Source organism: Hippoglossus hippoglossus, chromosome 5, assembly GCF_009819705.1.
Source record: "Hippoglossus hippoglossus isolate fHipHip1 chromosome 5, fHipHip1.pri, whole genome shotgun sequence".
Lineage (NCBI taxonomy): Eukaryota > Metazoa > Chordata > Actinopteri > Pleuronectiformes > Pleuronectidae > Hippoglossus > Hippoglossus hippoglossus.
Window position 1 is genome coordinate 5,554,174 of NC_047155.1, and position 21,839 is coordinate 5,576,012.

General features: G+C 45.3%; 4 protein-coding genes across 6 annotated transcripts in view; 2 read left to right on the forward strand and 2 right to left on the reverse strand.

Moving 5' to 3' along the window:
• Positions 1-6,529, forward strand: part of igsf21a (immunoglobin superfamily, member 21a) — a 183,217-nt gene extending 176,688 nt beyond the window's left edge. For all 3 annotated transcript variants that reach the window (XM_034585369.1, XM_034585367.1, XM_034585368.1), the window contains 2 exons: positions 1,391-1,429; positions 6,074-6,529. In XM_034585369.1, coding sequence (XP_034441260.1) covers positions 1,391-1,429; positions 6,074-6,150 — 116 coding nt within the window. In that variant the 3' untranslated portion in view covers positions 6,151-6,529. The remainder of the gene's footprint in view (positions 1-1,390; positions 1,430-6,073) is intronic.
• Positions 6,530-10,040: 3,511 nt separating this feature from the next.
• On the forward strand, positions 10,041-12,869 carry klhdc7a (kelch domain containing 7A). The gene has a single exon (XM_034585362.1). The coding sequence runs from the start codon at positions 10,181-10,183 to the stop codon at positions 12,476-12,478; it is 2,298 nt and encodes a 765-aa protein (XP_034441253.1). The 5' UTR covers positions 10,041-10,180; the 3' UTR covers positions 12,479-12,869.
• Positions 12,870-14,124: 1,255 nt separating this feature from the next.
• Positions 14,125-16,597, reverse strand: c5h1orf158 (chromosome 5 C1orf158 homolog). Its single transcript, XM_034585929.1, has 4 exons — positions 16,326-16,597; positions 15,272-15,382; positions 14,768-14,942; positions 14,125-14,534 (listed from the first exon to the last, which is right to left on the reverse strand). The coding sequence occupies exons 1-4, from the start codon at positions 16,434-16,436 to the stop codon at positions 14,245-14,247; spliced, it is 687 nt and encodes a 228-aa protein (XP_034441820.1). The 5' UTR covers positions 16,437-16,597; the 3' UTR covers positions 14,125-14,244.
• A 306-nt stretch (positions 16,598-16,903) lies between these two features.
• Positions 16,904-20,543, reverse strand: aadacl4 (arylacetamide deacetylase-like 4). Its single transcript, XM_034585927.1, has 4 exons — positions 19,146-20,543; positions 18,485-18,710; positions 17,864-17,927; positions 16,904-17,758 (listed from the first exon to the last, which is right to left on the reverse strand). The coding sequence occupies exons 1-4, from the start codon at positions 19,320-19,322 to the stop codon at positions 16,975-16,977; spliced, it is 1,251 nt and encodes a 416-aa protein (XP_034441818.1). The 5' UTR covers positions 19,323-20,543; the 3' UTR covers positions 16,904-16,974.
• Between the last annotated feature and the right edge of the window lie 1,296 nt (positions 20,544-21,839).

The following is a 21,839-nucleotide window of genomic DNA, read 5'->3' on the forward strand; positions in this document are numbered from 1 at the left end:
TTAACACCCTGATGCACCCTCAGGTATCTACGTGCCTGGTACGGCCCATCTGTCTGCCTCTCGCCTTGTAGATTGCTTCCACTCACGCTCAGGGGGAGTAAATGGTGATTAAGTGACCTTGGTACTGTCCCGCGTGGCCTTGAGATGAGACTCGTCCCTCTCTCCCGGGGGGGGGGGTGCGTAGAGACGGACGCATTCCAGGACTCTGCTTGCCATGCAAAGTGTTCCGATATACATCATCAGGAATAATAGAGTATAATGACTGGTATGGAGACACAGTGACGATGAGCAGCGCTCACGTCTTGATGATGTACGTCTTTAGCCACCCTCGATGATAATACCCTCTGAGATTACTGTGGAGTGAGTCAGCACCAAGGAGCCGGGCAGAGGCACACACTCACACACAAGCAGATACCCAAAGTGCACACACATGCAAATTTCCAGGGGCAGGCTAACACAAGTGTGCATATGCAAAGTGCACACACTAATTTCTCTGGCGTTCTCCGATGAGCTGCTATGGTAATGGTTGCCATGAGACCAGAGACAGACCAGCGAGACGAAAAAAAGTTTCACGTTGTGCTGTACATGAAGCTTCCACGTTCTCATATGTCAAGACTAACATCCCAAAATAGCTGGCAGAGTGGAATTTAGGGGGTGTTGCTAAGTCTCTTCATGCTCTCCTGCTTCTTGCTTTGCAATTACTTTATCCCTGTGAGAGCTCCGGAATGGAAATACATTGTCAGGGTGTGTTGTGCCGGGGAGACTTATTAAAGGTGGAGTCGATTTCTCTCCAACGCCTTTTCCCCACCCTGTCTGGGTGCTGCTGTAGTTGCCTGCTCTTGCTGTGGCTTTAAAGTGGCTGCTGGCTGCTCTGGTGCGGCGCTCCGTGTTCCCAATTCCATTACCAGGCCCAGTCTCTCTCACTGGGGATGAGACATTTAGCGCGTGGTTCAGGAAACTCCAGAGTTCAGGAGTTCAGCTTCATTAAAAGCCTCAACCTCTGTCAGAGATCACTCTCTCTTCCGTGTCTCTGTCGTCCTCCTCAGGCTACATCCACGTTCACACTTTTTCATTTGTAAACGCCCTTTTCAAACTAAAAAATTACGCAAGTGCTTTGGGTCCGTATGGGTTTTAATCCCCGTTGATACTAACACACCTATAAATCATATCACGTGACCAATCATGTACACTGGGCATGCGTGTGCAGGTTTAAACAGAATCATAGCTCGTCCAGAGTGCTGTGGACGCCACATTTTGGACGTTTTTCAAAATAAATCGTACTACTATGGATGAAGTCTTCTCGTCTCCTTCATCCACTGATTCATTCACTTTCTCAGTAACAGCCGCGACTCACTGGTGATCTCTCTCTCTCTCTCTTTGTCTCCCGCAGAAAATCCGAGCATGATGAAAAACACACAGAACCAGAACAGTGAGTATATCCAGCTTTGTGTTTTTCATTGTGATTCATCTCACGACTCCCGCTGTATCACCAGATCATCATATTTCCACAGACGCTGCATGTAATATGACAACAAAATGTGACACCGCAGTCTGTTCGGCGGAGAAAAAGAAAGAAAAAAATGTGCATAAATCTGGCACTGATCAGTGAGGCGGATTCTCCGGGAGGCTGTGGTTTTAACGTTCAAGGTATTGACAGGTGGATGTTTCTCATTCTGTCCTGAACGCTTTGCCCCAGATAGACGGCGCGGCGGCGTTTCAGTCACGATTCATCTTTGCCGACGTTGAGGAGCAGCGCGCGACGAGCCTCTTCCCAGTGACTAACGGAGCCTGTCACTTTGGGTTGAGTGTGAGATTATTGGTGTTTCGTATGTGCAGTGGTGGCTCATTTGCGGCTCCTCAGATTATCATATGTAAAGATGAGGGATTGTCGGGAGAAACCTCGGGACCGTGACAACAACCTCTCCATCTCTCCCTCTTTTCTGCCACTCCCTCTCTCGTTCTACCTCAATCTCACCGTCTGCCTTTTCCTCTCCTCCGCTCCGACTCTCTTTCCATCTCCCGGTGCCGACACCTCTTCCCATTTCATTCGTTTCCCCCCCCCCCCCGTGCCTTCCATCATATTTATATTTCCTACTTTTCCTCTTCAGCTGCAGCTCAAAATCTCTGGCGTTCAGACACTTAAGCTTTATGATCAGTGTAGATTATTCTGAAATGGTAAAAAGGTTGTGGTTTGGAAGCTTGTTAAATTGGCTCCTGAACTCATCAACCCTGAAATCAGAATGTGACCATATAGAAAGAGACTAGATAAAAAGCTGTTCAGCATATATAGATACATTTTTATGTAAATAAACCTCAGTGATTCTATATAAAATATATCATTACAATGTGCACTTATTGCAAAATATGACTTCAATCAATATAACACATGCACTGTAGCACGGCTCTGCGGTGAGCTGCTGTTGATGAACTGGAAAATGTAGTTGAATGGTATAATTGGATGGTATATAATCCCCAGTGCATATGTGTGACGCCCATGTTTGTCCCAGCGCAGAGTGTGAACAGCTTCCCAGGCAGATGGCGAGCGGAGCTGTCATTAAGCTGAACGGCCCAGACGAGAATTCAACAGTCGTGTGGTTTGACGCGCGGGCGCCGCTCTTCTTCACGCGTTTCCGTCTTCAAAAAAATGCCCAATAATTTTGTCCCTCGTCCTCTCCCACACTCAGTGAATCACTTTTTCCTCTCGCTCTTTACCCCCCCCCCCCCCCCCCCCCCCATCCCTCCATCCCTCCCTTCCTCTATCTTCCCCATCTCTCCTCGTCGTAGCATAGGGATGCAAAAGTGAATATGCAAATGCTATGGTAAGTGCAGGAGCAGGTGTGTCACAGCGAGGACAGAATCGGGTCAGTGTTGATACACACGCACGGCTTGCATGGGAGTCAAATCACTGTACATCACGGCCCCCAACAGGTCACCGCCGCACACAAGCCCATTTGCTTAACGGCTGAATACCAAGACTTCTCTTCCGGGTGCGAACAGGAAAGACAGCACCTGTCGGTCAGTCGGGGGCGGCGGGGGGGGAGAAAACCACGCTTCCCGTGAGGAGTCACATCCATCAATCTCTGTCAGATTTCAATCTCGCAGACAAGGTGCACTGTGAAGTGAATTTAAGAGATGAGTGGAACTGAGGAGAAAAATGCTACATGTTTTTGTTTAACCTCATAATATTGCAGCTGTCAGCCTCGGCGGGTGGAAGTGTCAAAAGTTTGGGGGTTGTCGTCTTATTGTGGGAAAATGCAATCACAAGGCAAAATTCATTACATCTAACAAAGTCTCAACGGATGGACTGCGTTCATTGAGTCAAGAACAACAATACCATAAGAGCCAGAAACGAAGCAATCTGCATTTTTAATTCTTTTTGGCAGACATGCTGCATCTGTCATTTTTTTTTTCCACAGCGCCATGAAAACTCTAATTGAAATCCTCGAGTAGAACCGAGGTCAGATCAGCGACAGGAACCAGACGTGTCCAAGCACAATGAAAAACTCGATTTTACCCCATCGGCGGAGTCAAAGTAGTCGTGTTTTAATACACAAAACAAAAACAAAGTGTTGTGTTTTCAGCCGGCGTTTTAGGTCCAGCACACCTGAGGTAGAGTCGGCCTTTATAAAAATAAAAAAAAAAGAGCATGTTGCCACAGAAATCAGTCCCAGTCGTCTAAAAAAAGATCAAGTTGGCAGAAATGCATTGAGGTCTGAGCCAAAAACAGGCAAACAGATGGCTGGGCGACTTGCATCTCTGATTGTGGACTGGAAGGGGACCTCAGATGATGATCTTATGGTTGGATGAGCCCATTACGGAATGAAATGAAGTACTTATTGAGAAAGAACCACTCGTTATCTCTTGTAAAACTGATTATAAAATAAATAAATAAAACTAGAAAGGCTCAACGGTTTCCTTATGAAATCACATTTAAATTCAATAGATCTGGGGGGTTTTATTAGGATCTGCACCACATTGCACACACTCGTGAATCTCTGTCCCCTCGACATCGAGATCCATTTAATATTTGCTGCAAAATCAGGTAAATTGTTGCTAGATGCCATAACTCGTAATGTTAAAGAAAGTGAAATGTTCTGTACTTATATAGATCTTTTTGCCGGAAAAGCCATCAAGGGCAATTCGGGGTTAAGTATCTTGCCCAAGGGTACTAGAGCATGTGAAATGGGGGAGATGGGAATTGAACCACACACACACACACACACACACAATACGAGCACTCCACATACACTTCAAGTAAGGACTTCCAGGAAAGGAAACATGGACGCATCCACGTCAGCACTGGAAAGAATATTGCTTATCAAAGGGTATAAAAGCTGTAATCTGTAATAAACCTCTGTGTACATTTCATGTTCTGCGACACGACACATTCTGCTCGTTGGACCTGGTTCACATCCTGAGCCACAGACGCCTTGAGGAAACAAATGATGTTCTTATTTGGGTCATGCCCCACCCCTTTGACAAACATTCATGGAAATAGATTGATTTGTTTTTTGCATCGTCCTCCTAAACAAACAAAACACACAGAGACGAAAACATTAGCTCCTTGGAGGGCGAAAAAAAAATATCACAATCATGTTGTTCCGGGGAGATTTACGTGCAGGAAACCTTGATCGTTCAAACAATCCTTCAAAAAAACGTGTGATTATTTTCCGTGTGATCCAACACAACCCATTTTTCTCATGCGTCATGCTGGACCGCGTTACTCATCGTGTCTAACCTCGCTCGGATCAAATATTGACTTCAATGAGTCCAGCCACACCAACATGTGCTCAGGCTCATCTTGTGATTGCCGCCGGAGCCGCAATCCAGACAAATAGTTGGTTATGTCAGCACAGCCCCACCCAGTCGCTCGCATCGCTGCCACCGCAGCAGCAGCTCCACTTCCACAGTCCTCTCTCTCCTCTAACGTGTCCATAAGGGAGCAGCAGAAAACAGAGACGGCATAAAGCTGCCGTCCCTGCTGATCTCTCCTCTGTAATCCAGTGTTCCTGCTGTGGGCCTCACAACAACAAGTTCAAAACAGAAAATAAAATAGATAAAAAGAAGAGGCTTCACTCCTCTCTGCGCCAGTTTTTTTTTTTTTTTTTTATATATCTGGAGATTCTTCAAATATTGGGAAAAGAGTGAATTTCTTTGTGTTTGACTAAACTGCACCAAAGGCTATGTGGGGACCTTTTTTTGGGTTGCTGGTGTAGTGGCAGCACTGTACTGTATATCATTATGGTGCACTTCAAAGAACCCCACCGAGCAGACTTTACATTAATGAATATATCCTATACATCAGAACAGTTTAATTATCCTCTCGGTGCACGGCGTCCATCAAGTCACCTGACGTCTGATCCGAGAAGCAGCTGTCAAGTGAAGACATCTTTATTATCCCCGAGGGGCAATTTGTTGTACAGTGACTTCAAGATACAGGTGCAATACAAATATGACACGGAGCCAATACACACAATTCAAACACTGAAGCGCAGTTAACATCTGTCACATCAGCTGCTTTGTGACATTGTCCTGACATTTAATCAGGATGTTCGAAGATTTTTTCTGTGGAAATGTCATGAAAGTAGAAGACATCGACAAAGACGTCAACTTGGAAAGAGTTTCTGAAAACGACTGTAGTTTATGTTACACATTTAATTTTAGTTGCATTATGACCTTATTGATTATTACCCAAATTATATAGCAATACAATGTTATCTTGATAATGACGTGATAAAAAAACAATAGAATTAAAGCACTTACTGAAGAATAACTTTAAAATGAATTTATATATCAAAGACTATTGTCGTATTTTACTATAAAACGTATTTGGCCACGATAAGCACAAGACAATATTAAAGATGCAGTGAATGGAGTAAACACACATTTACAACCATTAAAAAAAACTACCAGGTGACTTCACACTCAATTTGAACAGGGTTATAATGCATGAGAAATGGGATTAATGTACTACAAGGTTGTTTGTTTGTTTTAAATGGGATGTTGCTCGTGTGATGAATAGGAGACTGAGGGAATGTGTCCGTTTGATCGACTGCTTCTTTGGTGTTTGCAGATGGAGCCGGCCGACAGGACGTGCTCGGACTAACGTGGATGGCTCTTGTCCTCACAGTGACAGTGGAACTGACGTGAAACCGCTCATGCAAGACACTCGCACACACACACACACATGCGCCCCCCCCCTTCTTACACAACATATTCATATATCCACACACACACACACATGCACACACACACACTTCCCACAATCCTGCAAGCCTTCTCCAGTCATCTACAGACCCTCCATGCGTCAGTCGATCAGGAAACAGCGCCGCCACAGGATGGCGCTCCACTGTTTTTGTAAGAAAATGTAACCAAGATAAATGATATCAAAAGAACAAAAAACGTGATGAACATTACAATAGCCACCTCCTATATAGCCCTGCCCAGTTACACCTTCTTTTTGTTTCTTGTCCCACGTCTGCCTGTTGATCAATAAAATCCGTTGGTTTTGAAACCGAAAAAGAAAAAAGAATTTTGGATTTTATTTTTGATGGGTCCCAAATGTCATTATTGGTGTTTGACTGGAAAAAGTGGAAACTGGCTCCGGCTGCGCCACCACATCCACCAACCACCTGTCTGTTACATGTCCTGGGATGAACCTGATTAGCGACACGCTGGCAAACCACAGGAGAACAAACACAGATGCTCCCAGAGAACGTTGTTTTTTTATGAATATACAGGTATCTCCCCTTTTTTTCCCTGATGGCTCGGAATGTACAAGAGGATTTATCTGCATTGAGAAACTAGTGAAGAAATTCTCCTTTTTTGAGTGTATTTTGTGTACATCCGTGTAAATATTGAAAATAATTACAGAGGTTATATGGGTTACGGTGAGGAATGGTTGCTGAGATAGTTCGGAGTTCTCCACCTCACTCCTCCACCTTTGTTTGTTGCGTCATTCAACACTGTTTTTCGACGATGATTCTTGGCTGAAAGGACAGAAACATTAACAGACTTTCTGTTTCTCATTTGGGCTTTTTTTTATATCTATATGGCAGGTCTCCAAGGCCAGAGTAAAAAAAAAAAAAAGAAATAATAATAAAAAAAAAAGATCCAACATATGTCTGCTGTTTTGGGGTTGTGGTGCATGTGATGTTTGAGGATTCTTTCTCCTTTTGGTGTGTTGCAATCGACAGCACTGCAACTCATTGTCACTGGCCTGTAATCCAGTTATTTACTTGTGACATACTATCTTGAGTGACCTACATTGTGTACAATACGTAACTCTTACCCACACATTTACAGTAGTCGGATCATTTTTAGCCGCCATCCCAGGGACGAGCTCACCCGAGGCAGCGTGTGTAAACAGGGTTGTTGCATTTGTTTCATTTCACCTGTATTAAAATGGAGAGATGACGAAACTCACACGCCTTGGCTTTACTTCAAACACTGTGTTTGACATGTTCAGTCGCAGATCTGCATCTTCCTGCAGTTTAATGTTGGGTACAGGGAATGTACTAGAACGTGTTAGGGACACTTAAAGGGGGGGAAACAGATTAAGAGGAAAAAGTTGTAGTAAAACAAGAGTAAAGTAGGAAACTGACAAATGTTTCGGTTCAACATTTTGGATCCAGCAGAGTTCAACTGCGGTCGAAAAGACACTTAGTTTTTCTTTATTCCTTTAATATTATAACGTTTTTCTCTTATGATTTAATTCTTGTAACATTATGACTTTCCCCCATTGAATGACAACTTTATTCTGATTATTTAACTTTTTACTACTTAAATCAAAACATATGTGTTTCAATATTATGACTTTTTCTTGTTAATTTACAACTTCATTCTCGTGATATTATGACTTCTATCTCATTTAGTTATTAACTTATTGTTGTAATATTATTACTGTTTTCTTCTTGAATTACACTTTAATTTTTTTCGTAATATTATGACTTTCTTTATTCTCATATTACATTATTCTCCAAACTTCAAAATGATTTATTCAATATACTCCAAATACTCTCGTAATAAACAGTCTCTGAAATTGTTCACACCTGGAATTTGAAAGACAATCAGTCCGTAAACTTTGCTAAACAGGCAAATTCCCCAAATGACTCGGTTTTTATATATTTCTGATCGTTGTGACCCTGACGAGGCTGTTGAAGGAGATTCAGACGCTGCTTTTCACCCTCTGCAGTTCAGACTCACTCACACACACAGTGAAGAGTAGCTTGATGCAAAGTAATCCTTCATTTTTTGGGACTTTACAAGAATTTCAATTGGAGCCATTCTGAGGACACAACGTGTATTAAGGGATTACGGTTTAAACCAGGTGGGAGGTAAGAGCAGAGATTTTCAAAGCTTAAGCGAATAGAAAGGACAGACCTATTCGTTTGGGATAGCGGCTCACCTTGCCAAAGTACAATCCATATTCCTGTATTCCAGAGATGAGAGCTGCACAGCACAAACATTAACAGTCACACACACTGAATGGTGTTTATTTATTTTTATTTTTCGAGTCAGGGAGGCAAAGGGCACGAATTCTTGTCCAGCAACTGTAAAGCAACTCAGCTCGCATTTTAATTCTGATTCAAGAGGCTCTTCTGTGCTTTTATCACTCACTTCGCATTCAAGAGAGGAAAAACACGTCTGTTTCTGAATGCATCAGAGGATGTAAAAAGAAGAAGTACATCATAGGTTTTTGTTTGTGTATTAGCACCTTAATATTGTTTTTTTATTATAATTGGTAACAAAATGAATGACACAAAACAGATGACGGTCTCAAACTATAAAATATTATTTATTCTGTTTAACTGACTTCGTGTTTCCTCAGCCATCTCCACGGTTGTTACTGAAAGATGGAAATATGTCCCCAAAAAAAGTGTCGCTTGTGCTTTTTTCTCTTGTTCAGTTACACGCTGCAAACATCACGGATGGCACAAGCAAAAAATAAGAGAAAGTAAGGGCCTCTACACAATAAAGCACACGGTTGAAAATCATGATTTTCTTTCCCCGTGCTGTTCTGAATAGTTCACATGAGCCGGGCCGCAATAGCGAGGATAAGAAGAAGCTGCCTCTATGGCCCATCTGTGAATTATTCACGAGTCAACCGCGCCTGCAGAATCCAGTTTCCTTTATGTCGTCTGCGGGCTCAGTTACCAGATGACTACCCAGCGCCTGTGTCAGCGAGGACACCTGACACACCGTCTGTAAGCCTCTCCGCGTGATGCAACTCCAAAATGCCCCCGCAGAGTGTTGTTAAAACCAACACTGCTCTGCTGTTGACCACAGGATTCGCTCGGGTGTGTTATCAGCGAACACAAATGACAGCCTGACAGCGGTGACTGAGATGACACGGCTCCCATGTGTCAGAGATGTATGTCTGCATCTCGGCGGAGTGCGTTGGAAATGAATAACAGTGTCAGGGTATTTTTCTGTAGATGCTCTTTCCACCTGACATCCTTCAGACTGCTTTGTATTATTTACAGTGCTATGTGTGTGTTTATAATACCAAGGGCCATTTAGTTGTCCGAGAGCCGTCCTCAGCTCCTTTTAAGTGAGAGCAATTCAGGCGTCTGCACCGGCACAGAAAAGGAAACTTTGATCTGAGCCACGGTTGTGCAAACAGATGTATCCTGTTTATTAAGTATTTGTTAAATGGCACCTATCTTCCAACCACACCCTTTGTTCAAACCAATGTTTTTCCTCCTGCACCTCCGGGCCATGTGTTTGAGCGAGTTAAGGGAGCAGGATCTGTCATAAAAATTTTACGGACATTTTCCCCGAACAAATTTCATGACCCCCCCGAACCCGTCTTGTTTACGCCGAGCAAAAGAGAGTTCCTATAATCGCAGAGTTCTTAGACGGTGTTTTGGATGGTCGTGGGAAAAGCTGGCGTGAGTCAGCAAATTTTCATAACCAAATATTGATCTACTGGGTATTTCCATATTCTGTGTCAGGGTAGTGTTTTTGAACAGGCGGTGCATGACAAGCGCCCCGCCTCTTCGGAGCAAGGGATGCAAATAGTAGCCCTGCAGGTATCATTTTACACAGGAGCAGTCATCAGATCACAGCAGCTCATACAATGAGAACCACACAGCGTGCTCCGTTCGGCTGAGATGCATCGACAACAACTTTGAAAAGGATCAGTCAACCGATTGTCGCCATCCTCCCTGCTACAGCTATGCCCATTGCAGAGCTTTTGGGGGTCCAGATCGACATGCAGCTGCTGTTGAAGCTGGGTTTCTCTGTGGCTGCGGTGCTGCTTGTTTCCTGGGCCTTCAGGTTCTACAGCTCCAGGGATGCCAAGAAAATTAAGCTCTACTCCAAAGACAGCAAGGGGGCACAAAAAGAAACCTGCCAAAACTGCAAGACAACACTGCGATGTCAAAGCTCGCCACAACGTGACACCGATGACGGGGACAAGCGGCCCAGGCCCTCGCCCAGAGACTCGGCCACTGATCACCTGACATCTCACAGCCCAGAGGAAACGGCAGCAGAGAGCTGTACACACCACGCAACGACGGGAGATGCAGCTCGTACGTCGTATAATGACCACGAGATCAGCATCAAAGCAGAGACAATCGCTAATCAGAAGCCAACAAAGGTTGCCACCAGTAATATTTCATTTGGATCTGCTTTGAACATTCCTGATCCAACAGAGAGTGGGACGGCCAGTGCAACAGGGCGCCGTTCCCCGTGCTTTTTGCAGAAGCTGCAGGGCAGTGTGGGTGTGGGCAGGGAGTTGAGGCAGGACTCGGAGCACCAGGGTGCCTATTCCAGCTTCCTCTCCAAGGCAGAGATCAAAGTGGAGGATGCTAACGTGATGCTGGAAGGAACAGGACAGCAGATTGTGCGCGGAAAGATATATGATTACTACGTGGAGTCTTCCTCTCACTCTGTTACTGATTCAAACACCGTGCCGGGTCAGTATGAGAGGAGCTCTGAGCCGGAGCCAGTGGAGTTTGGAAGCCGTGGCAGCAGTCTGACAGAATCTCCTTCCTCTCTGAGCCCCATCGTTATGCGTGATCTGGTTTTCCCACAAAGCCCTGTTGAGGATCTCTCGTCACCAGGAGGTCGTCAGCTATGGCACCCTGCAAGGCCTCCACTCCCACGCAATGAGAGCTATCTGTCTGCAGCAGAGCAGTGTGAGCTTTCCGTCCCCTTTGTAACTTCAACTGCTTCAACTCCAATGATTCACTCTCTGGCCTCAACGAGCAAGGAGCCCGTCTCTGTTCCCGCTATGATCAGTTCCTCTACAGACAGCAGAGGCCCTTGTGTGAGTAAGGAGGCTGATCTGGAGACTGTAACAGGGGCTCCACTTTCACACCTTCCAGCAAAAACCCTCCATGGCACAGATTTGGAAAGCTTGAAGAGCACACTTGATCTGGGTAACTGTTTGGAGACGCTGTACCTGGCCAAAAAACACGGCCAGACCTCTGTGCAGCAAGCAGCCCTGGGGGTCATGTCAGACAACTACCTCCAGGTGCTCAGAGACCCCACCATTTATGGGCGACTAATGGCTGGTGAGCGGGAACAAATCCAGAAGCAAAGAAAAGGGGGGAGAAGATTCATCATGGTGGCAGATATGGACCCTCAAGACTGGACGAGGGACACAGGAGAGCAGAGAGCGGAGACAGCGCAGAGGAGGACGTCCAGTGCGCTCTACTATTATGATGACAACAAAGACTGCTGGCAAACCCTCGGCCTGATCCCACAGGAAGTCATCTCAAATGCCTGCGCCATGTGCACAATGGATAACTACTTATTTGTGGCGGTGGGCTGCCAAGGCGTAGACAGGGAAATGACACCCTCAAAGCGAGTGTTTTGCTACAATCCTCTGACATCCATTTGGAAGGAGATCAGTCCCATGAATGAGGCCAGACCACGTTGCAAACTGGCAGCTCTGGAGGGCTACATCTACGCCATAGGAGGGGAGTGCCTCTCCTCAGTGGAGCGCTATGACCCACGATCGGACAGATGGACATTTGTGGCTCCACTGCCTAATGATACATTTGCTGTGGCACATCACGTCACCGTGAGCAACGGAGAGCTTTTTGTTTCTGGGGGGACTCTGAGATATATGCTGCTGCGCTACAGCCCCAAAACAAACACCTGGAGGCCAAGTCTGTCGGTTGGCAGCAGAGACAGAACCGCAGATATGGTGGCCGTGGGGAGATTTCTGTATCGGTTTGATGTTAACCCCCTGCTGGGCCTCAGTGTGTACCGCTACCATACAGTGGCTCGACTGTGGTACGAGTGCAGCTCGAGACGGCTCCTGCACTGCCCCGTCTTTCAGTGCGTCACGATGGATGACTTGATTTATTGTGTCAGCCGCCAGTTCACCATGAAGTTCGAGGCTGATGAGATCTCTCCTGGTTTCACAGATGAGGATTTGAGTGTCCTCTCTGCAGCCAAGGGCATACTTTTCCCCTTTGTCCTCTCGCTCCCTGATAAGAAGCCTCGGCAGACCAGTGTGTAGCAAGAATTCAGTTTTCTGTTGATGATAAGATTAGGTGATGATGGACTATCCCTGCAGAGGCTTTACATCAACTTCCTTGTTGACTGAGGGTTTTTTTGGGCTTCAAATGTTATCGTGACCACTGTTCTCATTTCCTTCAAGTGTGTACAAAGGTTTTGCATCTCAAATTGTCGTCTATTTGAATTTTGCATTTCACAAATGAATGTGTGTTTATCATGCCTTGGCCTCCTGACAGTACGTGTGAAGTATTACACACATTACGGTAGTCAAACTGCTATTTGTTTAAATTTACGCAGGCTGTGCTGCCATGTAAATTGTTTGCTTCTTTGATTTGCCGCTCTTTCCTTCCATTAAGTTAGTTTTATATCAGTCCAGATGCTTAACCTCTCTCTCTCTCTTCTCTCTCTCTCTCTCTCTCCTCTGCAGAGATAATTCATAAGTGCGTCTCACAGTAAATGAGTTCATTCAACTCTAACACATTACAGAGATTGGGCATTGTAGTCATAATCTATCACTCTGCAGCATGTAGGGCACAAATATAACTTACACAGTGGCCTGGATCCAATGCAATTATCTACAGTTGCTCTTTAAACATGACAGGATGTAAATGGGGTGCCACCCAATATAAATACGTGGTTTTCTACAAGCGTTTGTCGCAACTTTTAAAAGACTTTTCATCACTGTCCTTGAAGGAAAAAGTGTATTTGTTCTAATCTTGACTGAGCCTATTCTTTGTTCACTGTATAAAACGAAATGCTTTTGTTTTGGGGGAAATATATGACTTTGCTGTTCATTGCATATTAATATAAAGAATATTAAAGCCAAATGTATATTTTGTATTCTTGAAGTGTTGAGAAATTACATTAACAATGAAAAAATACTGACTCCTTCGTCGTTTTTGTTACATTTGCAACCTCTCACTGAACACTGGAACACTCAGGGCTTCAGAGACACACTGACAGGTTTGAGAGAGTGACGTGCTGCTATAGCGCCATCATGTGGCCCGGGCGGCGAACGCACCGGTGCCTTGTCGAACACAGAGGTGTCATGTGACTGTGGCAGGCCTCAGCAGCACAGTGGAGTGACTCTCTAACAGTGGGTGAAGCGAAGGGGCTTCAGCTGCACTGGAAGGCAGCAGGCGGGCGGGAAGACAGGGAGGCCGACGCAGATGGTTGACCATCAAACATAAGCGTCTTTGATTCTTCCTAATTAAACACTTTGATTCCCTGTAATTAAACACCTAATGGAATGGGAGTTAGACACGTCCCCTCAGACGCTGCCTTGGAAGCTTCAGGGCTTCTGCTGTGCCTCAACACTCGGGTCAGCTCTGGCATCAACACTTGTTTTATCCCCTTTTTTAATCCGTCTTTCTGTTCTTTTCTGTTTTCTCCACCGAGTGTCCAGGGAAAAGCTTGACAGGCCTTCCTGGGTTTCAGATATTAAGTGTGCGGAGAGAATTTGCATGTAATTATCCTCTGGAAGGCTGAACATACTAATTCACAGCCCGCTCCCTTCTGCTCAGTCTTCTACACACAGACACACACTCATGTATATAAACAGTAAAAGTACTCGCCACACAAAAACACAGTGAGTAGTCCTTTCAGCAACATAACGAGAATAATGTTACATTTTTTTAATATCTTAATTTCCCAAATGGTCCACTCTATTATGTTTTTTTCACGCAGCTGACAAATAAAACAGAGGAACCACAAAGCAGCGCCACTTTGAGCAGGGCTTCTAAATTATCAACCAGCATGTGAGGTAGTTCAAAAGCTCCGTCTCTGTGTCTGTTGTGACGGCTGACGTCGACTCAAACGATGATCGGGGACCTGCAGCAGCGAGCGGCGCCTCAGATCCAGGTCCTTGTTGTTGTGATTGGCTGCGTGGAGGTGGCTGGAGAGCACGCGGGAGGCCCTGGCAAAGCGGCCCTGGCAGAAGGCGCTAAGTGGGTGACTCTGGTACGCTGACCTGTACACAGTCATTGACGGGAGGTGCGACTGCTGCTTCTCCAAACGACGCCTCGCGGACCACGGCAAGCCAAAGTCGGTGGGGAGGTCTGGAAGGGAACACGGAGAAAAGGAGAGTTAACAGCCAGGTTAGTGTGGCCATTAATTACACTGGTGACTGATTTTCAACAATAAGAGGCATCCGGGGCCACACATTTAATTGTTCATGAGCACAACTGCTTATCCATACAAAATTAAACGTGCTGAATAATGCCTGGAGCTCCCCCCCCGTGTATAATTTGAAACCTTTGGGTGCTTATGGCACTTTAACGTGTTGTCTTACCAGGAATTGGCTGATCTGACCTATCGGGCTGCCACGTCGAGCCTCCTGGACTCCCGGGTTGCAGAGCGGGCAAAGTGTTGGTGTGCTCTCTCCCGTAGCTGTCTCCATACTGTGTGACCAAGTAATGAGAGGATGCTGGACGGCAATGGCCAAACAGCTGCTTGGATGGAAGCCCCTGGAAGACAATGTGCATTGGCCTTTGCTGGATTAAGATACAGAGGACACGGCCTATTCTTTTCCAGTAATCTTCAAGGGGCTCGCCATGTGACAGCGGCAAATTGCTCTAATTCAAGTGCCCACCAGGACTGATGATTTCACACATTTTTTCACGACCGCTGAGTCCCAGCAGAATCTTGCTTTCATACCGTTTTATCACAGGCCTTTATCTTGGCGCTCAATATTATGCAGAAGTGGCCACTATCTGGAGGAGAAAGCCCTGACTTGCAGGGTTGTGACAGGCATTCAATTGGTGTTAATGCCATGAATGAGCAGTTAAAGGCTGACCTCAGCTCTCAGCAGGGCATATCCTCTCTCGGAGACGTCTGGCTTGAAGTCCCAGTGGGGCCGGTAGTCCGCCCGATTGGTGCTCTCGGCCGTCTTTGGCTCCCGAGTGAACTGTGTCGAACAGAATAAACAGACATCGCAAAGAGGAGATGAGGAGGAGCGGGGGGGCGGTGTGTGCAGGGACTTGAGCAATGAGGCCGGTGCCGGGATCAGCAAAGCTCACACTTAACTATCGATCCGCGCTGTTGTACAGTATTTCTTAGGTCATTTCTCCTGCCTGATCCTGAACCGGCAGCCCATGGCCGAACCTGCCGCTGGTGCAATTAGTCTCCGGCTCAGGCCTCTGCCACTAAGAGGCTGTGCTGATGTAGCTGAACCGAGGCTTCCTAATCACCTTGCTATAGATTTGACTGTATACTGAGGTGCTACAAAACATTTGGCAGACGACGGGCCCGTACACACCAGGTGCTAACATCCATCCTGAGAGATCCCATCACAAGTGGCCATTAAAATACGTCCTGAACGTGTCTCCTGTGACCTCGTGTGATCCAACCTGTGATACAACGTCTCAACACGTACGTCTTTTGTGTTAGTTAAGACCGAACCGTGTTGTTTTGAGTCAGTCTGAGTTTACAGATGTGTGTGTGTGTGTGTGTGTGTGTGTGTGTGTGTGTGTTTAATGAAAGCATCTATCATTATTATCACTCTCGCCCTGAAAACATAGCTGAGCCTCTCTGCCCCCTTTCCACTAACTGATCCCTCTGATCATGTTGCTGCTGGTTTTCGTTGGTCGAGGCTGTAGACGCCCCACAGCTTGGATTATAAAATATAAACTAAAGACTCGTCCTGAAGATGTTTTTATCCACATCATTGCATTTTTTATGTTATTTTATTATTTTCTTTTTGTTTCGCAGCGTGTCTCTTTATATTGTACAACACTTGGGTCGATGCAGTTGTTTTTAAATGCACCATATACTTGACTCAAACAAGCTGCCGTTCATACATACAGCCACGGCCTTAGAATAAACTACAAACTAAAGTACAAATGTCCTACCTGGAGTCTTTCTTCTGCCCAGTTTCCCACCAGCACCTTGTTTCCATACTTCTGCTCTAGTCTCCATCCAGTCTGGGCCCATTTCTCCTCCAGCTTCTCTCTCTGCTTCATAGTTTACCAGGTGTCAAACACGCCCCAACCAGGTTAAATCTGCAGCCCCGTCAGAACATGGTTAGCTGGTCAAACAGAAAACATGTAGGTGCATTCACCTGACCGCCTTAATGGAAGAGGCAGCGGAGGAGAACTGGAGGAGCTCTGTTGCCATGGATACAGCAAACACTGAAGGCGAGCGGAGTATCCTGAAAGCAAATAGGAGACGGCTCACATCTGTGTTCAAAAGAAAATACACTCCTTAAGGCCAGGGCATGACATTTAGCTTTTAGCAGTATTCTCTATATATTGTTAAAACGGTGCCAGGAATCGTCTCCAGACTTTGTGTCCCCGGGCAACTTTTCACTTTTAGAATAAAAAGGGTTTTGTTTATTGGTTTTTGTGGATGGGTGGGTGGGGGGGTGGGGGGGGTGTCTTCTGTGAACAGTATAGTTTTAATAAAGAAGAACACTCTGCCACTGGAGGCAAGTTTTGTTTATTAAACTGTAAAACAAAAGAGAAAGTAGATAAAGTACAATCACGATCCTATTTATGAACTTCACAGTGTTTTCACATAGTGAACGACGCCGTCCACAGCCAGCAGGGCGGAGGGGAAGCTGAACCAGCCCTGGTTGAAAAAGTTAATCACGCCGTGGAAACCATCGGTGAGGTGTTGCCAGGTGACGTCTCTTTTCAGGTCCAGCAGCCGCTTCCTGTAAAGAATCCCATCATCCCTCAGGACATCAAACTCACAGGTGAGAATGAAGGTGGACGGGGATTTCTCAATGTCGGCATCGTCTGCCAGTAGAGGTGAGACCTCGGGCTCCAAACCGGCTTTGATGGCGTGATACACCTGCCCGTCGTAGTCTGGGGTCGGTTTCTCGCTGAAGCCCCGGGCGAGGCACTCCGGGGGTAAGTTGGACGGGGAGAGCCACTCCTTGTAGCGAGACCTCACCTCAGTGGGGACGTGGATGCCCTCCAGCACATCTTGGCACACGGACATGTCTCCACTGAGGTACTGCAGGAAGTAGAAAGCCATCCGGGCACGAAACAATATGGGCACTGCGTGATTTTGCTGGTACGAGGGCAGGTTGAAATCTGCCATCTGCAGGGCCGGGTAGATGAGGACCTGGGCGCAGGGGGACGGCAGATGTCCGTCCTCTCTCCTCGCCAGCCTTTGGCACAGTGCTGCTGCCAGGTTAGCCCCAGTGCTGTCCCCCCCGACTGCCACTCTGCGAGAGTCCACGCTGAACTCGGCCTCGGCAACAGACAGGAAGTGACACGTTGCCGCCTCGCAGTCGTCCAGCTGGGCGGGGTACCTGTGCTCAGGGGCTAATCGGTACCTAAGGGGGGTGAGAGCGAAGACAAGGGGGGGACAATATGTTGAATTCTGGTGATTTAGTTGAGAAATTACAGAGTTTCTGTGCACTGTGGAAATGTTCACGTACCCAACAGAGACGACTGTGGTGTCAGACTTCATGGCGATGTGCCGACAGACTTCATCAACAGAATCTGTTCAGGAGCAGAATCACGTCACAGTTAATACGAGATGGGTTGTGTCGTCTTATTGTAGCAGAAATACCTCAGACAAAACATTTTCTATTCTTCTCTCTACTGACACTAATCCTCTTTTCTCTATTCAGGCAGCATATTTAAGAGGTTTGTATGATTTATTAATATTAACTTATATTCAGGGATGGGAAGTGATTTATACTTTAAATAAATCCTGTAGTTTATTTATTTAAGTATTTATTGAAAGATTTCTATTAATCACTTTCAAATGAAAATGTTATATTTCTGGTCAGGTTACTGTGCAGGTTCACACTTAACTTTCAAATATATTCTAAAGAATGAGACGAACTGTTAACGATCAAATTGCCCAAAGAAATTTTATATAAAGTAGTAAAACTTGAGCACCAACTGGACACAGTAAAATAAAGTATATTACAGGAAAAACAAACAAACATGTAGGTTGAGACTGTATTTAAATATGGTCAAATAACTTCCCACTGTGGTTGTTAATTGAGTATTTATTTGATTTTACTTGAAGTGATGTGTACATTGTTTACCTATACTGCCCAGCACCCATCCTCCTCCATGGAAATACACGAGGCCTCTTCTCAAGCCGTCGCACACAGCGGTGGGTTCGTAGACTCGCACCGGCACCTCAGAAAACGTCAGGTCCTTCACTCGCAGACCCGCGGGAACCGGTTTTAAGCGAGTCAGAAACCAGGCCGTGAACCATCGGATGTAGCCGACCTGATTGCAAATGCCCAGACGATGCAGGATCCGGCCCTGAGAGGAATCACCAGAATTACCAAGAGTCGGAGACAAGTCAAAAAAAGAAAAAGAAAAGTCTGTTCTTCAAAGCAAAGCAAAGCAAAAGTTATTCTCTCTGAGAAACTATATTTACCATGACAACATCAAAGACGGAGAACACACGACCTTGCTTTTCTCGCACCTTTGTTCGACTTGATTTCTTATCTAAGAATTCTCTGATCTGAGTTTTATCAGATGCTGAAGGACAAAGAAAGGACGGCTGACAAGAGCCTAAAACATTCTACTTGAGTTTTTAAAATATTGCCCTGGCAGAGGCTTTTTTTCCATTACACTCAGGAAGAAGTTAAAGTAGTAATGGAAAAAAAAAACTTACTTGTAACAGATGCAGAAACATGCAGAAAACATAAAATAATAAGCACTAATGATTCCGCTGATGTTGTAGTTACTCACCACAATTGCTATGCCAACAAACAAGCCATGAACCGCGTGCAGTTTCCAGCCATTTGCAACCCCACGAGGAATGTCTGAATTCGTCAGCTCCGAGAACACAAGTCCAATTACCAGAAGGAAGAAGGCTGCAACTAGAGCAGCGAAGCCAATTATTAAAATTGCAAAGCCAATGTCCATGGTGCTGCCGCTCTGCTCTGCTCAAGGTGAATCATTACGGGCAAATGTTTTATCTACCTGCTTTCAGCCTTTCTACCCCTCCCACATCTGCATGCAACGCATTCTGACCTTGGTTTCACTTAATGACATGCTTGGCTGCCTGTTTCCCGTGGAAATAAAGAACTAATTATATCCTGCAACATATTTTATGGACATGTAATCAAATTAATTACATGTTTCCCTAAGAAACCAAGCTATTCCAAAATAACTCACAAAACATTTTACGTTAATGGCAGCAGCTTTTTAATTACTCATTCGTTGCCCGAGCAATGGTTTTTACAAATATTTGAGGGATGTTGTGGTTTTATTGAGGAAATGTCTCCTGCTTACAGCTGCACGAGGCTCAGAGTCACGCTCCTGTCGCCCGGTGTCTAATGAAAAGCAAATGTAGTGAGATTTTATTGAAGGCTGACCAAGGACACCCTCATCTGAACTTTCATTGCCGATCTGTAGATGGCAGTGATAGCATGAGCATAAATAAACACTGCCTTCTCAAATGTATTATTTACATTTTTTGCATTTTGCATTGCAACCTGAAGCCATTTGCAGCTCCCTGCAAATCATATATTCAATCTTTTGTCAGTTTTTTTTGGCAAATCTAACAAGTTATTTCTTTATTATTTTACTACAGCTGGAAATGCACAGGTATAAGAGTTCCCAGACCAGCTTGACTTTGGATTTACAATTTGTAAATCGCAGAAATGTCTCTAAATGAAGACAGCATTTGGAGTCATGTTGTCCTGGAGTTGTTAGCAGTCTCCGAGAGCCTCTCCGCCGACCCTCAGTAGCTGAGCCGCAGCACAAAGCCACCATTGTGAGGCTGCTCTTTAAACTCTTCCCCCAGTCGCTGAAAAAGAGCTCAGCATTCAGCGATAGCGAGTAGAAATCACAGCGCCAGGGCCAAAAATCACAGACTGGAATCTTGTCTGAGGCCCATGAATTCACACAGGACACGTTTGGGAGGCATTCATGCAGTTTTCAGTGTGTCACCCTGACTAGCTTCTGTGACCTAGTTCCCCAAACTGCACAGAAAGATGTGGCCCTGCCGCAGAAACACCGTCACCACGAGAAATCAGGTGCAAACAACCGATGGCACACGTCCACAAATCAGCAAAGACTTTCTCAATGAGCAGGATTAGAAAACTCTACCATGCTAAACCTGAAGGTGGTGTTTACTGTGTGTTTATTATGTGAGCTTGCCTGCTACAGTGAGGCGCCCGGACTTGTGAATCATGAGGCTGCAAATTTCTTTCAGGCTTTTCAATGTCTGAGAAAAGAGAGCAGAGGGGCTCAAGGGCACATCAGCAGCTGTGGTTGTCATTATGAGGATTGAGTCCAGGTTCTCTTACAGAAAGGTAATGACTTTAAAGAAAACTTTTTCCCAGTATCTTTTATTTTGAAAAGAGGTCTCTATCTATCTATGATAAATGGACTGTGTTTATAAAGCGATTTCCCAGTTGTATCAACCACTCAAAGTTACATTCACCCGTTCACACTCACGTTCATACAGCTCAGCACTTTTTCTGTGACTCACCATTCACACACTGTCGGCACAGGAGTCCAGAACAATTCAGGGCTCAGTATCTTGCCCAAGGACACACTGGCAGGAGGAGCTGGGATCAAACCACCAACCTGTAGTGGACAATGTTTTCAGCCCTGGCGCCGATCCGCAGCTATGAAAACATTACACCCAGGTGAATGTGCTAATTTCTCCTTCTTGTTTGTTTTGGCGGTCTCTCCGCTTCACTTTTTCTGCAAGGCCTTATGACGCACATAAATAATACAGTAAATGTCCATGTAGGTTTTCATACTTTTTTACATCTTGGGAACAACATGCAAAAGTGATTTTTCCTTCATACTATGCAAGAGACATGAGCCTCTGACATGTGTGGGACATCGAACTGGACTCACTGGGGGAAAAAAACAGTAGAGGCAAACTCCTCTACTGGCAATGGAAAAGGAGTCAATCAGCTTTTTTAATGGTTTGCCCACTTAAACCCACTAATTTAGGTGTTAAAGAGGTCTCTCTCTCTCTATCTCTCTATCTATCTGACTATCTATCTATCTATCTCTCTATCTCTCTATCTCTCTATCTATCTCTCTATCTATCCATCTGTCTATAGTTAATCATTTGGGTGTTTGGATTTCATTTGTCTTTTCTCAGTTGTGTTTGCTCAGTAATTTGCTGTGATTGTTTGTTTGTTTTACTTCATTAATTAAGGGGCTGGACTGAGGATGAGTGGAGCTCTCAGTCATTTGGGTGAAGTTGTGAAACACCAGCTCTTATATGAGAATACTTTTGTTTGACTTATAACTGTCAGTGTGATTGTGACACCAGTGTTATTCTCTATGCAGAGCACACAGGTTCAATTCCAGTTGATCAAATTATGCATTGGGGCACCCCACCATGGGGCACAGTGGGGCGACGGCTGTGGGGGACCCAGGACCACAGATTGGGAACCACCGCTGTGGACAAAT

What these genes read in the sequence shown, in the direction of transcription:
- aadacl4 (XM_034585927.1), bottom strand. Translation starts at nt 19,322, where the DNA reads ATGGACATTGGCTTTGCAATTTTAATAATTGGCTTCGCTGCTCTAGTT. An exon ending in ATGGGTGCTGGGCAGTATAG is followed by an intron (nt 17,928 to 18,484) that starts GTAAACAATGTA and finishes GCTCCTGAACAG; the next exon opens with ATTCTGTTGATGAAGTCTGT. An exon ending in ACCACAGTCGTCTCTGTTGG is followed by an intron (nt 17,759 to 17,863) that starts GTACGTGAACAT and finishes CACCCCCCTTAG; the next exon opens with GTACCGATTAGCCCCTGAGC.
- klhdc7a (XM_034585362.1), top strand. Translation starts at nt 10,181, where the DNA reads ATGCCCATTGCAGAGCTTTTGGGGGTCCAGATCGACATGCAGCTGCTG.
- c5h1orf158 (XM_034585929.1), bottom strand. Translation starts at nt 16,436, where the DNA reads ATGAAGCAGAGAGAGAAGCTGGAGGAGAAATGGGCCCAGACTGGATGG. An exon ending in GGGCAGAAGAAAGACTCCAG is followed by an intron (nt 15,383 to 16,325) that starts GTAGGACATTTG and finishes TGTTCGACACAG; the next exon opens with TTCACTCGGGAGCCAAAGAC. An exon ending in ATGCCCTGCTGAGAGCTGAG is followed by an intron (nt 14,943 to 15,271) that starts GTCAGCCTTTAA and finishes ATTGTCTTCCAG; the next exon opens with GGGCTTCCATCCAAGCAGCT.